The following is a 15933-nucleotide window of genomic DNA, read 5'->3' on the forward strand; positions in this document are numbered from 1 at the left end:
CGGTGAAGGCGGTGTACTGCTTTGCTTCCCTGCAGATAAGGACGCGGTCTCACCAGCAAGCCTTGTCCACCATTTGACGCACTGGTGTTGGCGGATGACAGCAGTGACAGTAGAGCGTACGTGTCTCCGATGATAAAGATACTCCGGAAGTAACAATATTGTTATTTCAACTCACGCATTCGCTCTTGGTAGGCCGCGGGGGTTCTTCAATCCGGTGACCTTATCTGCTGTTTACTCCTGTGCTCCCAACCAGTGACAGGATGATCGGGGACTTCGGGGTTCAGTGGAGCTAAGCGAATAGCTGCTTGAGGTCAAAGCGGTATGGACGCTGGCAAGTTCCCATTACAATAATGTGGCCTTTTCTTTAAAGAAATGACGAAGAAAGAAGAAAGCTTCAGGCTTTCAAAAATGTGCTCGGCGGGGCCGTCGGAGGTATTCTGTAAGGTACCCATAGGAATGTGCTAACGGTAAGGCTGGCGAGCAGGGCCAGGCGCCGCCGACGCCATTGATAGGTGCAGTCCGGATGTTCGGAGGCGTTGAAGTTGTTTCAGACGCCTGAAGCGAGAGACCAGGTGACCTTGGAACACTGGCAGCGGGAATGAACGGAGGAGGGGCACCACAGCGTGGCGAGATGGTACCTGGATCCTGGGTATGTGCCTACCAGGTTGGTACTCTGTACACAAAAAACTTTTGTGTCGATACAGGCGCTGGAGGATGACGCGGGGTGGCGTTGAGGTGAACTCAGACGCTATTCGCAGCCTGCAGAATCGGTTTCGGCAGGCACTTTTCCCTAGTGGAACACCAGACACAGTGCTTCGAGGGCGAAGAGCAGCCCAAAACCATCGGTCTACTACAACATATAGTACTGTACAGGTACCTAACACCGAACGTAGTCGAATCTTCAGAGTGGCAATCACTGCGCCTCAGGGCATTTTAACTGTCTGATACGTGACTCTAATTCATGGCACACCTACCTAAAAAAGTGTCGAGTAAAAGTACCAAGTAAATTCTGCGGGGCACTGCATTCCAAACACATCTTTTTCACGTCAAACTGCGATTTGTACCATCAGTCAACTGCGCCGCACCCGCAGACCACAGCTCGAATCAATTCCTCCAACCTCGTCTCTACACCTATCTCACAGTTGCGTAATCGGAGACGACAAAGAACGGTTACACGACATCCGCTATTTGACACTCAGTCCATGCACTTTTTGCGCGTAGAGGCGAGCGTCACCCACTACGGAAATTGAACCCTCCAGATATCGCTGCCCAACCGCAACGAAAATCCTCTCTTAACGGAGTCAGATACTATCCTCGGCAAGAACTCTCCTCCCGTGTCGGTAATTTCCCCCATCGGACATCATGTCGACAACGGTCGACAAGATCAAGGAGATCGAGTCCGAAATGGCTCGGACTCAGAAAAACAAAGCCACGTCCTACCATCTGGGCCAGCTCAAGGCCAAATTGGCAAAATTGAAGAGGGAACTCCTGACCCCAACATCCTCCGGCGGTGGCGGCGGCAGTGGTTTTGATGTCGCCAGGACCGGTGTCGCCTCGGTGGGATTCATTGGGTTCCCTTCCGTGGGCAAATCGACACTGATGAGTCGCCTGACCGGGCAGCATTCCGAAGCCGCAGCCTACGAGTTCACCACCCTGACCACTGTACCTGGTCAGGTAATGTACAATGGTGCCGCCATCCAGATGCTCGACTTGCCCGGTATTATTCAGGGGGCCAAGGACGGCAAAGGTCGTGGACGTCAGGTCATTGCGGTCGCGAAGACTTGCCATCTAATCTTCATCGTCCTCGACGTGAACAAACCCCTGACGGATAAGCGCGTCATCGAGGCTGAGCTCGAGGGCTTTGGGATCCGTATCAACAAGGAGCCTCCGAATATCGTCTTCAAGAAGAAGGACAAGGGAGGTCTCAACATCACCAGCACCGTTCCACTCACGCATATCGACCACGACGAGATCAAGGCTGTCATGGGTGAATATCGGATAAACTCGGCCGACATTGCAATCCGATGCGATGCTACCATTGACGACCTTATCGACGTCCTCGAGGCAAAGAGCAGGAGCTATATTCCGGTCATATACGCGCTGAACAAGATTGACTCCATTTCCATTGAGGAACTGGACCTGCTATACCGGATCCCGAATGCTTGTCCCATCAGTGCGGAGCATGGGTGGAACATTGACGAACTCCTCGAGCAGATGTGGGAGAAATTACAGCTGAGGCGTATTTATACCAAGCCCAAGGGCAAGCAACCAGACTACAGCACGCCGGTCGTGTTGAGAAAGAACGCTTCGACCGTGGAAGATTTTGTAGGTTGACCGCAATATTTTACATCTCCGGATTTTGGCTGACTATTGCTAGTGCAACGCAATCCACAAGACTATTGTGGACCAGTTTAAACAGGCTATCGTTTATGGCCGCTCGGTCAAGCATCAGCCTCAGCGTGTAGGCTTGTCGCACGAGCTGGCCGATGAAGATATCGGTGAGACCTTACGCGCTCCTGAGACAGTGTACCAATGCTAACCCACTTGCCCTCAGTCACCATTATCAAAAAGTGAACGTCAAATCGTGTCAATCTCCAGCTGTTCCCCACCAGTCCTGAGATACGCACTTACTATCGTTCGATGCCTCCAATGATACAAGCCTCGTCAAGGGTTGAGTTGGTTAGTCGTGGAACCGGAAGACTGCGCTTGACAAGGCTAGATGCCCACCTTCCGGCCATCCCCGCGCCTTCGAATGTCGACAACCTGTCCCTCGCTCCGGGCCAACGCAAGGGTTCAAATCATTGCATTGTCTACTGGTTGTGGCCTTCCAAAAAGGACCATGCTTTAGTGACTAACATCAAGACAGTCCAGCCACAAATTTGCCAAAGCTGAAGATGCAATACTGTTGAAAGATGTCATTCTGCAGGACATGTCACGTTCGCGGCGCGCAACATGTTCTGCCTCTCCAAGTCAAGGTCCCTGTAAACAAGGGTGTACTACATGTACCGGTTAGAGCGCAAGCGACATTGGGGAAATAGCATGTCTCCTATGTAAATGCGCATTGGACTCGTACGAGGAAGCCGCAAAAACATGTGACGAAGGCGTGCAGCCGGACATTTGAGCCTAGCGAGAGTCCAAGCCGTCCAAGAAGAGACGGAAGGAATCTCTGTCCATTCGACGGATCGCAGTGTGGGAGGGGATACGGGCTGAGACAAGGCAATCGTGTGATTTGCCCTTCAAGAACCAAAGATGCAATGGCCGCCTCCCCTCTTGGATGACCATACCCAGGTCAGAGCCAACCCTCAACGCCATGGAGGAGTCCTGCTGGACACTCACCATGAACAAGGGAGACGGGAAAAAGGTGACCTGGGTGTGGATTGTTGGGGCTGCCCTGACAGGAGAGATGAGACACAGCTTCGATGCGGGCATTATGGTTGAGCCCAAGCTTCAAATGCAGGACCTGCAACCCTACAAGGAGTGCATACACGAAGAGGGCAAAGCGCACAAAATCTGCGAGCTTATGGAGGGTCGAATGTGCCTGTGATAAGCGGACACGGGCATCAGGCCATTTTCATCTGCACTATGCAGAAGTTGGAGTGCAGGACAAGAAGGCGCATTAAGGTGCTGTCAACCGCGTGGGCCGTTGTGCCACAGCATGGAAAATGGGAGGCTGTCAAATTCTGATCCCAAATGCCATCTTCGTATCTGCGGCAGCCCTGTCAACACTTGCCAACCCGTGCAAGAGGGGTGGGACGGTCTGTTGACTGCTGGATTAGGCTTGACATTCCTTGTCAAATGTCCAGAACCCTCCCCGGGGATTTTGTACCTCGATGACCGTGTTCCAGTCTCATGTCTGCGTGGCGAGCCCCTGCGATGTTACAAAGCAGCGCCACACATCCGTTCGGTCGAACGCCGCTCCGAAGTCATTGTTGCCGGCTGTAAAAAACAAAGCTCGAGCGCTGAAGAAGGTATAGCTGTCAAAGGAGGACTTCGCTTTGCGTGTATGGTTCTGTGTTCCGCGGTTAGTCAGGTATACTCGAATGTGTACTTCAAGGAGGAGTTATGGGAAGAGGAGACAAGAAAGGCTCGGTGGGATCAAGAACAAAGACCAAGTCTTGTCCGAGGATGGCTGTGAAGGATCGACCACAAGATTCAGGCAACAAAAGGCCAGTTATCTCAAATGCTCTTTCTGGAAATGGAAATTCATGCGCTGAAGAAGATCATAGACTTTGAATGGGCCATAGATGTATGTGCTTGTGGCAGCATCCAATGTCTACCACCAGTCGAACTCTGCTCTTCCTCTTTCCAACCACTATCACCAATACTGGCATCAATCAATTCACCTCAATTATGTCAGTCTGCATGTGATGAGCCATGCAGCCATCAAGGAATAGGTTATACCTTGACTGTTCTAGTCCAAGTCGTCCTATCTCTGCTCCTCGCCGCCTGCCGCATCGGGCGTCTCAGGTGGCCTCTCTAAGCCTGCGTTGCCGCCCAGGTACTGCCTCCTCTCGAACCATGAAACGAGTCGCCAAGTCACCTCAGCCGTTGGCTAGCTATCTACCATCCTCTGCAATATTGTCTCCGGAGCTACCATGTTCGGACACAGATTTGTCCTCGTCTCCAGGAGAACCTTGCCCGTGGCTTGCTGGCGCGGTGCCTGCGCCAAACAAGGGAGTGAAAGTACCAGCGACGCTAGTCGGTGCGCTCACTCTCACTCGAAGCACATCACTTCTCCTCCAAATGTCCTCCGAGCTTGTCTCCCGTCCTCCAGGTCGTCCGTAAGCCTCTCAGTAGTGGCCAGCCACTCTTGAACCGCCTCTTTCGACCCACGTGTGGTTGCACAGGCACACTGACCTCACATCATTCGTCTCGTCTCTCGCCTACCTCACCCTGTCTCCACGACTATTGGGGAATGATACAGTTTCTCTGTTGATGGTATCGCTGTACCGTCAGCCCTCTTTGCTGTATTGTACAGTACCAAAACCCAGGAACTGCTAGCTGGAACGGGTCCGTCGAGGGACTGCCAATAATACCCTCCAACTCCCGCTATGGCTACGGATACCCAACCTGTGAACAGGTTCTCGCCGTTGCTTCGACGCATGCCGGCGGGCGGTGGAAGATCCTGTGGGCCAAATGATCATTGTCGCTGTGGGATCGCCCGCGTCATTGCTCGGCTGGCTAGCGGGCGGTCATGGGAGGGACGAGGCTAAACGGAACGCCCATAGCCTTTGCTGCCATGGCTTGTGTCTACTTTGACGGCCGGCACATCGACTCACCTCCACTGGCTTCACTGTAATCTGACGCCGCTCAGCTGCTGAGAACCTGGAGGTGGCGTGGGGCGTGCTCAAGCCCAACTGCTATGCTGATTGTAAATGCAGGAGAAAAGACAAACCTGACAGGGTTATGGGTGTCAGGACGCCGACTCGATATTTGAAAAACGACCTTTGCCTCATTCCGTCGCTCTGCTTTTCCCGAGTTACTCGTCTCTTGGTTAATCAGTTCGAGAAGGCCTGCAGTTTCGGCAGCCAGTTCTCGACCCAGAGCGCCTGGTTGCAAATCTCAGGAGGTCCTACATCTAAGTCCCTGGTCACTTTTCGCTGGCGATTTCGACCAAACCGCCAATTTCTGCCGACGAGACCTTCAGGGTCCCGGGGCAGGTCGTGGCAGGCTTGTCCAGGACAGAGCAGCAGCGCGGGCCTAGGCGACAAAGGAGGACTAGACGCTGGGCAACCCTGCACGTCCGACGCCTGTTCGTACCTAACGGTCTCCATCCACAGTGCTAATCCACGAGCCTTTAGGCCCGTTCCTCCCACCGGCCGGCAGCTAGCCTTCCCTAAGCTTCCGCTTTATAGGCCCGAGTGCCGCCCTTTTGTTTTAGCACCCAACCCTCCACGCACCCGCCAGTCTTGCGAACGGCATCACTCCTCCCAAGCATTGTTCAGTCGCGAGAGGATAGACAGTGGTACCATCTTGCATTGCTCGCATTACCCGATGCACAGAGCGAAGAGGGGGCAAAAGCAACATCACTGCTTGTCCTCACAAACCACGCTATAAGCAGCTCTCTATCAAGCACCTGCAGCATCCAACAGACCCCTCCAGCAGGCCGCCTACGCCCTTGTCCAGACCCCCTCGAGTCTGGTCCGGCCCCCTGGTCGAAAGAAAGCCCCGGCTCGCAATTCAGTCTTCCATTCGCCCAAGTCACAGCTCGGCTCGCCCACAAGTCTGCTGGAGTCTCTTCTGTATCGATTCTGCATCGATTCTGCATCCCGCATTCTCAGTCTCTGACCTCCACACGCCCGTTCTCGAGACCACCTCTTTCCTCATATGCCCATTGCTCCCTCCGACCTTGTATACAGACAGCTACACCCCGCGTTCGCCAGGTTTTACAATCTGCTTGTATCGAGATCTTGACATTTGTTCATGTTCTTGAGCTTCGGGGGCTGTGGAGATCAAACTTCAGGGTTGGCGGATACTTGCATTGTTGTAGCCGCAACTTTGCTAGTCAGGTGGTATGCATTGCCAACTCGGACCTGCGACGGAATTCTTACAGTACGACTACAAGGTCTGAGGACCCATGCAGGCCTTGATGAATATGCCTCCGGAGCACCAGGACTCGCAACACTCTGAATACGGCCAGAGTGGCTGGATGAGCATGCCAAATGCTTACTCCAGCAGTCCCCAGACAACCATGTCGCCGATTCACGAATTCCCTCCTTTTGAATACCATCCAACCACGCCAATGCCAATGGAACCGTCGTACAACATGCCCAGACTATCGCCCTTTGCTGCTTCTCATGCGCAGATGCCACCGCCATTGATCATGCCTCACAGCGGGTTATGGCCGAGTATGTTGGCAAGCCAACCCCAGACCTATCATACCCCGATTTTGCCGTCTGGAGTCCTTCAAACCCCCTTGTCGGCAAGCACTGGATCCGATATGACGCCGACAAGTGCCAAGACGACGACTTCACGTCGCAAGTTGACCGACGACGAACGTCGTCAGATGTGCATCGAGGCCGAGCAGAACCCAACCATGAAGCAAACCCAGATAGGAGGTATGTATATGATCCGACCATTCGGTCTTGTCTGACATTCGATAGCCAAGTTCAACGTGGAGAGAAGGTGCGTGGGAAGGGCATCTGGGCATTGTCTGTACGCGCTAACATCCGGCAGCACCGTGTCGAAGATCCTGCGACAGCGTGACAAGTATATGAATCCACAGCCGAAAGACGAGAACACTAGCCCTGGTAAGAAATCGAAGGCAAAGCTGCCCGACTTTGAGAAGACCCTTTCCAACTGGGTCAAAAACCAACAGAAGAAAGGATTGCCAGTCTCCGATGAAGACCTCCGTAAACAAGCCCAAGTTTTCTCCTTCAGCAGAAATGACCAGGCCGTGCTGTCCAGTGTAGCCTGGCTCGACAAATTCAAGCGCAAGAATCACCTGGGAGCCTCGAACCCCGGGGAAGAGGAAGCGCTGATGGACTCTAACACGGCATCGCTCTCGCCCGGAGGCGAGTCCCCAAGATCGTCAAATGGTCTTGTCTCGCCCCCAATGTCTGCCATCGATGAATCAGGAAACGACAACAGTGTCAAGATGGAAACCCCACGGGGATTCTTCGACTTCGAGGGTAGAAGTCCTTTCGACCGCGCGCCGAAGATGGGTGCACAGATGGCCGACGAAATTGCTCAACTCGCCCAGGACTCCATGCTCTCTCCATCGTCACCTGAAATGGTACGACAAGATCCGGATGCGATGTCATTGGTGTCATTGACGAGCGGTGCACAAGACCACTCGGAAGTTTCGAACCGCCAGAGAAGCCAGACTTATCCACATGCTCCAAATCTAGGCTCTGATTCGCGACCTCCCTCATCTGGCCGGAAGGGGCCCTCCCTTCCCGTTCGGTCCTTGACCAACACCACAATTGAGACTCGGCCTGTCGGCATTGACCCTCGACAAATGATGAAACGGCATAAAAGTGTTCCTGATATTCACTGCCCTGAGGAAGCGCACTTCTCAACCATGCAACCACCTCCATTGCCTAAGTCGGCAGACACTTCCCCAGTCAGCCACCCTGCATCGCCTGCGGAGGATGATAACATTCGAGCACTGCATTCAATTAAGGCCTTGCTAGAGCAAAACCCCACTGTCGCCGAGCCGGACGACTATCTAGCCATTGGAAAATTGATGCAAAAGATGAAGCTGCTACGTCCAGGCACCGCTATGTTGCCAGGCGGTATGCACGCGATCGATATCATGGATAGTCCTCGAATCTCCAAGAAGAGGACCATCCTTGGGATTTCAACATAGCCAAGGATGCAATCCTTGTGGCAGACTCGACTCTCGGAGTTCGAAACAACTCTTTGCAACAGATATCTTTGGTAGATCTGCACTTCCCATGAAGCTGATACACAATCCTTTGGACAAATTAGCGTGGAGCATTGGAGAAAGGGAAACGCCGACACGGAAGGAAATGACGAAATCTATATCCGGACCGACACGACAGTGGAACACCCAGGGACCTAGCATGACCCAGGAGTCGCATTTATTACTTTTGGGACCATGAACGATGACACCAGTCTCGACAACCTCACAGGAGCACATGAGCTCTACAATTTTTTTTCTCTCGATTTCGGCCACAGTACTCGTCTGCAGCTGCAGACGATGACTGCCTCCTTAGACATACCCCCAGCCTCGTGGCGACATCTCCTTTTTCTTGTATGAGGATACGGATGTGTGAAAGAGAAGAGATGGAGCGCAAGCCAACGGGGATTCTGATTTATTTCAACTTTGTCTTTCTTTACTTCTCCTTTTTACAACATTGGCTTTCGCTGTCTATCAAAGAAAGTATACGCCAGGATCATAAGGGTTTCCTTTCTCTTCTGGGTTAAAGGCTGCGTTTTCGGCTTCAGTGCCCGGCAGTGGTGGGCTCACGGAGATGGAAGAGAGGACACGCGGCTGACGCGCGGTCATCGCTGTATAAATTCTTTTCTTCCTCTCTTTTCCCAGGCGACTTCGTGGTCTGGTGGCTGCTTCCGGCCTGCAATGCAGAAACTCATAGGGAGAAAAACTATGCATTGTCAGAAATGTCTTGTGTCCCATGCAGGATGTGTGATGTGCAGCATAAGCTATCGTATCTGCAGATACATCTCATAGTAGAGCGTGTCAACAATGGATCAAAGGGATCACGATGATGCCAAAGACCAAGGCAATCCAAGTCACCGAGCATACAGTGGACAGAGTCAGAGACTAGGAGGTTGCAAAGGACAGAGCAGAAGATCGACGAAGTCTACGTGACGTCCAGCAGCCTACCTTAATCCGTGTCACGCGCTTCCAATGGAATGAAGCTGATGGAAAACGAACTTGTGGAGAGAGAGACGTGGATGTGGATGTGAAGGGACGGAACAAAGTGAGGCGGCGACGAGCATGTTGCTTGATGGATCGACCACTTCCGAGTGTTCATCCTTTCACCATCCACCATCCACCATGGACACGTACAGTACCTGACGATCATGATTCAAGGGCTCAGGAGGCCTTCCTAGGTACGTACGTATTTACACAATAGTGAAGCAGCTCTAAAAAAAAAAGAACGACTGGGATGAACGATCGACGCGGAACTCTTTCCCTCTTCCTTCTGCTCTCGCACCCTTGTCGTCTGTTTTGCATCACTCATTGCTGATCGTAGTATGATCTACATACCTACGTAGACACGTAGGTACTATTTATTGCATATACTAGTACCATGGGTTGACTGACTTTGAAAGATATTCACCTACTAGGACTAGGGGGCCAGACGAACTAGATGATCTTCATGATCTTCTTCCCCAATGTCCATTGTCGATCCTCATCTCGATGCCCAACGACTACAGCTACTGCCTACTGCCCAATTCCAAATGCCTCCCTCGTCTGATTCTATTACAGTACTACAGTTAGTACTTCGGTAGCGATTCTAGGCTCTAGCTAGCTAGCTATCACGCTGAATTGCCACTCCCTTGGGCCTGTGACCTAGGTCCTAGGTCCTACACCGTGCTACATGCCTGGACTCGACGTCTTGACTCTTATGGTCCAGGGCCTTGGTGTGATATGCCGCTCCGGGTGTTCTTGTTCCTCGGTCGGTCTGTGGCGAGATCATGACTAGTAACTACGGCTTGGAAGTTGGGAGATTGTTTAATGTTGGCCTTCAGGAGTCAGGAGCCAGGAGTCAGGACCCGGTGCTCAAGCACTACCGTAGGCTTCTGTGACACGGGAAGCATGTGAGCCGCGTTTCATCTACAGATTACAATACAACACGCAGAACCTGTTTACATGATGATAGCATATGCTCCTAAGAGGACGGAGTTGTCGATGAACAATCCCTGGTCGATGTCTGCCTTGATTCCATTTGAGATATGATTGACATCTTCCTCTAGCATGGCCTAGCCTCGTCTCGTCTCGTCCCGCCTCACCTCCCATGGAAGGTTCATGGCAGGGAGATCTTTCAGTTCAAAGACGGAAGACGGAAGTCGTCTCAGGTGTATGGAATCTGGATGACCCATGATTTCCTTCTTACTGTTAGCCATCTTTGGCCAAATGCAGTAGAGGACACGAATGAGAAGGAGTAGGTACTCGTCCTTCCCTCTTGACTCGCTTCAAAGTCCCTTCTCCCAAACATCACAACTTCCAAACACGAAAGCTGCTCCTGATATCCCAAGGTCTACAACTCCCTCCCACGCATGACATGTGTCGAAATACAGAAAGATACTCCTCACATGGCCACGCTCTTTCCTATGAGTCGGTCCCTACTCCTTACCGATGGATTCATGAATATTCATTCCTCTTCCACCAAAAAGTCCTCGCAATCGAAGTCCAAGTCGAAGTCGAAGGCGAGGCTAGCGATTCCAATCCTCAACTTCGACCAAACAACTCAATGAGCAAAAGAAGAGAAGTGAAGGAAAAGAGAAAAAGGGAAAACCAAGCAAATAAAACCAAGAAAGATGAATGCAGGCTGCTAGAATGGTCTCGGATCAGAAGTGATGGCCTTTCTGGAGACAGAAAACTAACATCCATATACACAGACAAATATATAGATAATAGACAGACACCAGGATAGAAAACCAGATACAATACTTGTGCAATGCTCCCACACCGGCACACCCCAACATATGAATATGTTTCGCTTGGAACTCTGATGTCCTCTTGGCATGTAAGCTTCCAGACGACCTCTTGTGGAAGTATTACCGTGATGTTCAGTCTTGATTAGATTGCGTCAGACGAGGCTGGAAGCTGTCCAAACAAAGGTTATGACCGAGTAGTGATCAATGGAGAGATTGGAAGGCTGGAAGCGGAATTTTGTATTCAGTTGGCAGATTTATTGTCGCAGTTTTGGTTGCAGTGGACATTGCTTTCGGGAAAGGTATGATAAGACGAGTGAGAGAAGATGAAGGCATGCAAGTCCACAGAGATTAAAAACCGTCAAGATTAGAAGACCTCAGGAGAATCTATTATATCAAACTCGTACGGACCTGCCGGCCTTTCTATGCTGAGCTTCGCTTTTCGGCTCCATTCAGCTGTACCTCGATTATATCAGAGATGTCACCGTCAGTCAGTGAGACCCCTCTCTCAGCCAACAGCTCACTGGGTGTCTGGTCAACCATCTCCGGAATCAATCGAACCACGACATACTCCAGAATGGCATAGACAAGGTATTTGTTCATCTCGGCATTGTCTGTCCAGCCTAGAACCCTCTCCTCGACTTCGAGACGCATTTCCTCGTCCTCTGCTGTGACACCAACGCCGCCACCATCACCACTGTCGGTCTTATTGCTGCTGCTTACCACGGCGAAAAACTTCCTGCCTAGGGCATTAGGGAAGAGTGACAGAAGATCTGAGGCTGCTTTTGACCTGATAAGTCGTGCTTCTTCAGGACTTGGCGGTGGAGGTGGAGGGGGGCCGATGGTATTGTCCGGAAACACAAGGGCACGAACTTGTAGGAGTAATGGCGGAAGAAGGGAAGGAGAGAAGATCCGTGTCGATATCATGTGGTAAAGAAATCTGTATCACAATCAAGCATTAGCCAGGCTGTTCATGAAAGAATATCATCGTTAGTCGTGTGCGTAGAAAGAAGCAGATGAATGCTTCAGGATACATTGTTAGAGCCACTTCAATAGGTGGATAATGGACGGCTCCTTCACGTAGTGACAGTTCCCCATTGCGTATGTTGTCCTCGTGGAGACGGCTTGTGGGAGTATCGGACACCAGAGGGACACAACTTGAGAGACCACTTCTTCTCAACCATCATTCTTGACTCATTGCTGGCTGAGTTGGATAATGACTGCCCATCAATGTCGATTGTTGCTACCCGAACACCTTCAGAGTCTTGAGCATGTTCACGTGACATGGTGTGGCCGTGTGAAGATCTCTCTGGCTTGGGCGATGAATGCTGCAGTCGACTAACGGCCTTCAGATGGCCTCCCTGCGAGCATGTGTTTACATTGTTGTTGATGTAGGCGTGACCCATACCCAAGATGCAGCATGTCTGTATAGCCAACAGCAAGAGCCTTGAAACCAATGTCGTCTGCGCAAGGTGTTCTGCAAGTGTCCTAACGTAGTTCTGGCCCTAGCGGAAGACTCGAAAATCGAATTCAAGTTACACATGCAAGATGCGGGCTTCAGCAGAGTGAACCGCAAATCGAGGAACTGAAGAATCAGGTTCAAGGTTCGTCAAACGTGAGAACCTAGAATTCATGCAGGCCTCAGGAGGAGAAAGTCGCGAGTGTCCACTGTTGGGCATGAAGAGCGAGTAGAGACGAATGTCGAAGCGCCACCCCAAACAACCCCAGGATTGCGACAAGGAGTCGGGTACAAAGGCCGCGCAAGAGGATGCCCAAGTCGAACGGGGAGAGTCTAGTGCCGTTGGGGGTTGGAGACCGAACTACTAGGTAGTTTCCTGTCGTGCCTCACTCCACGTGACACAAAATCCCCATGATGGCAGGTTTGACACGACAGATTGATAGATAACGGCTTCGTGCAAGGGTGTGTGGGCGGGACAGCCAGTCGGCGTGTAACACCTTGGTGACGTAGAAGACATTGTTTCGGAGGACGTTTATCGGGAAGTCGGGAGACTTCGCTTTCCTGTCGGCACGCGCCGAAGACACCCGCCAGATTGATGGTTGAAGGGATGCGGGAGACCGCGATCATCAGACCATCCGATGAAAGTGTAAATCGATGGAGCGGCCAATAGGGAGGCAGAACTGAAATGTTTTCAGAAAAATCTCCCACCCAAGGTAGCCCATTGGCCTGGGTAAAGCGAATGTCTCTGTTGCAAAGCTGGTTTTTTTGGCTTCGCTGAGAATGTCTCACCCCATCAATGGTTGATGTGCCAGGAAATACCACTGACGGCCGGAAGTCCTTGTGTAACGATGGTTGGCGAACTTACAGCGTTCTCTTTTGGTGAATTGAGTACAAACAAGAAGATTCGACGGAGGTCAGGGAAACGGAGGCGGGGCTGAACCATGTCGATCATGTAGGCGGCTTTTGGTGGAAGCTGGCACGGTTCAGCGAGGGAGAAATGTCAAGGAGATCCCGACAGTTGATTCGTTGTACTTGCTGCCTTTTTCGTTTTTGATAGCCTTTCCAGGTGTTTTAGTTGTAGTCGACGGTCAAGTGGAACATCCGACATCGATTCGATGTGCAAGTAGCGATGGCATGAATCCCGGCGAGCTCCACCAGCGAAGAGAACGCCCGAGGGGGATGACCACCATCAATCTCCAGCGCCAGGGGGTACCAGTCCAGATGACTTCGGCAAGGCGCTGAACCAGAAGTCCGTCCAATAAGATGGTGTACCTCCCATAGTGACAATACAATCGACTGTACCGTCATGACTGGTAACGGCGGTATTTTTGATGAACTTGGTAATATTGCTGTTTTAGAAGCCCACACCCTCCTGATGTCCAGGCTGCATGAAGGAATCAGGAGCTGTCCGCCTAGCAGACGCTGAGACATGGTTGATACCCCAGTCCATTGGCTAAGGATTCTCCAAGCGATATCATATGATCTCAACCTGATGCGACTTCAATGGACCGAAATGACCGTCTGTTGTCGCCTTTGATCGGGCTCCATTGAAAAGATAACAAAGGAAAAATGCATTTGAGAAAGATAGCAATACACAGGGTTAGAAAATGATATGACTTACTTGTCCAGCGTTGAGTTTAGGGCACCGAGGCGACCAGAACCCGCGATGAGGAAGTACTGACAAAAGCTCATTGAGCTTTCCAGCCAAGGCATGCGCAGCGACAAATCGAGAATGGTCGAGACGCAACCGAAGATCCTGTAGCTGAGAACCGCACGGGGGGCAGGTCGGTCGGCATCGACCACTCGCCGTGAGGACGCGGTGAGGGATTTGTTTGAGTATGGTGATGGAGTGGATGCGCTCACTTGATGACTCTTGTGCAGGCGGAGCCTAGGGCGGAGATGGTGGGCGTGAGCCATACCGATGAGAAGGAATCGTAGGAATTCATACGCGATGAAGACGGACTGAAGCAGCTTCCAAAACCAAGCACTAAGCGATGATTGGCGACGTGCTGGCGAATTATGCTCCTGCTCTGCCGTATTTGAAGATAATAGGCCAAATTGTTCAAGTCGGCTTATGCGTCGATCTGGATGATGGGTCTGGCCGGCATTGAGGGAAGATGTAGCTGTTGGCCGCCATGCCACCATACCTACCACCTTTGAGACGATTCCGTGGATTAACCAGGGCTGGGATATTTTGTCTGCCACTGCCTGACCAAGGATCAGGTCAGCGATGATGTCGCCGACCAGTGTTCTGAGACAAGCATTCGCCAGGTCTTCCGTTGGGAGGAGTACGGCAAGCGCCCCTTGAATGAGTAATTGTCGATAGGCTGACTCGTAGCTCCGCTGTTGTTCAGGAGGCAGGGTAGGATCGAGAGCTGGATGCGGGTTCAGGGCATGGTAAATTCGAAGCGGGTTCTCTCCGTACTGCAACGAAGCCTGCGCTGTTGCAGCCGTGCGGGTTGCTGCGAAGGGAATATGTCAACACAGGAACAACATTCTGACACTCTGTTCACGCCGGAAGGCTCACCGACAATATGTCTTTCCACCAAGACGGGTAATTCGTCCAACATCAATTCCGTTATGTCAATCTGGCGCAGTCTCTGCTCAAGGGCTCGTGTACAATGGGCAATAATCTGGATGACTTCATCCACGAACGTGTGGTCCGGAGTAATTTTCGTATACCAGGAATTGACGAAGTCTTTAATCACGATGGCGACAATGGCATACAGCTGCACGTCTACCTCGTTTGAACTGGTAAGCGGAGGTAGGACTCCTTCAATCGATGCTGGCGTCCCTTTCAAATCCGCTCCATGACTCCCATCGGCAACCAATGTTTTTCTGATCAAGGCGAGGGTTGCTCTCTGGGAGGTCGGATCCGGAGCCGCAACATCTTGTCGGGATCTGGTGTTTGTGGGAGCACGCGATGACGGACGGGACTTGGAGGTGGCCTTGTTGTCAGGTTCGCCGTTCACCTGCGACGGGGCTCGAGGCCCCGAGGCGGCGGTGACCTTGTTATCAGTCGAAACGTTCGATTGCGAGGGTGGGCGTGCTGCGGATGGTGCGACCTTGGTTTCCGCCGCGACATTCAACTGCGAGGACTGGGCAGTTGACAAAGCCTTGGTCGCTACCGTAGGGAAAGATGGTCGTGACGGGGAGGCAGAGGAAGTGGTCATCTCAAGACCATGGTGCAAAGGAGCATTGCGCCTGCTCTTTGTAGTGGCTGTTTGTCTGTCGCTATGCCTGCGTTGGCCGAGGGGTTCGTGCCCGACACGGCCACGCTGGCAATGCAATGCAGGGGCTAGCCGCAGGAAAAAGGAGAAGACACTCTCTCACACCATTCAAGTCGATGCGCCGGTCTGCAATAATGGTAGTCAGAGAGGTGT

General features: G+C 52.0%; 4 protein-coding genes across 4 annotated transcripts; 2 read left to right on the forward strand and 2 right to left on the reverse strand.

The window, feature by feature from the left end:
• Positions 1-1362: 1362 nt before the first annotated feature.
• A1O1_01038 (ribosome-interacting GTPase 1) lies at positions 1363-2539 on the forward strand (the record flags this gene model as incomplete). Its single annotated transcript, XM_007721952.1, has 2 exons — positions 1363-2325; positions 2378-2539. 2 exons carry the CDS (start codon positions 1363-1365, stop codon positions 2537-2539), a joined length of 1125 nt encoding a protein of 374 aa, XP_007720142.1.
• A 4056-nt stretch (positions 2540-6595) lies between these two features.
• A1O1_01039 (uncharacterized protein) lies at positions 6596-8311 on the forward strand (the record flags this gene model as incomplete). Its single annotated transcript, XM_007721953.1, has 3 exons — positions 6596-7058; positions 7104-7125; positions 7177-8311. The coding sequence occupies 3 exons, from the start codon at positions 6596-6598 to the stop codon at positions 8309-8311; spliced, it is 1620 nt and encodes a 539-aa protein (XP_007720143.1).
• A 3203-nt stretch (positions 8312-11514) lies between these two features.
• A1O1_01040 (uncharacterized protein) lies at positions 11515-12018 on the reverse strand (the record flags this gene model as incomplete). Its single annotated transcript, XM_007721954.1, has 1 exon — positions 11515-12018. The coding sequence occupies one exon, from the start codon at positions 12016-12018 to the stop codon at positions 11515-11517; it is 504 nt and encodes a 167-aa protein (XP_007720144.1).
• A 2149-nt stretch (positions 12019-14167) lies between these two features.
• Positions 14168-15723, reverse strand: A1O1_01041 (uncharacterized protein; the record flags this gene model as incomplete). Its single annotated transcript, XM_007721955.1, has 2 exons — positions 14168-15012; positions 15078-15723. The coding sequence occupies 2 exons, from the start codon at positions 15721-15723 to the stop codon at positions 14168-14170; spliced, it is 1491 nt and encodes a 496-aa protein (XP_007720145.1).
• Positions 15724-15933: the final 210 nt, after the last annotated feature.

Source organism: Capronia coronata (genome assembly GCF_000585585.1).
Source record: "Capronia coronata CBS 617.96 chromosome Unknown acBCG-supercont1.1, whole genome shotgun sequence".
NCBI lineage: Eukaryota > Fungi > Ascomycota > Eurotiomycetes > Chaetothyriales > Herpotrichiellaceae > Capronia > Capronia coronata.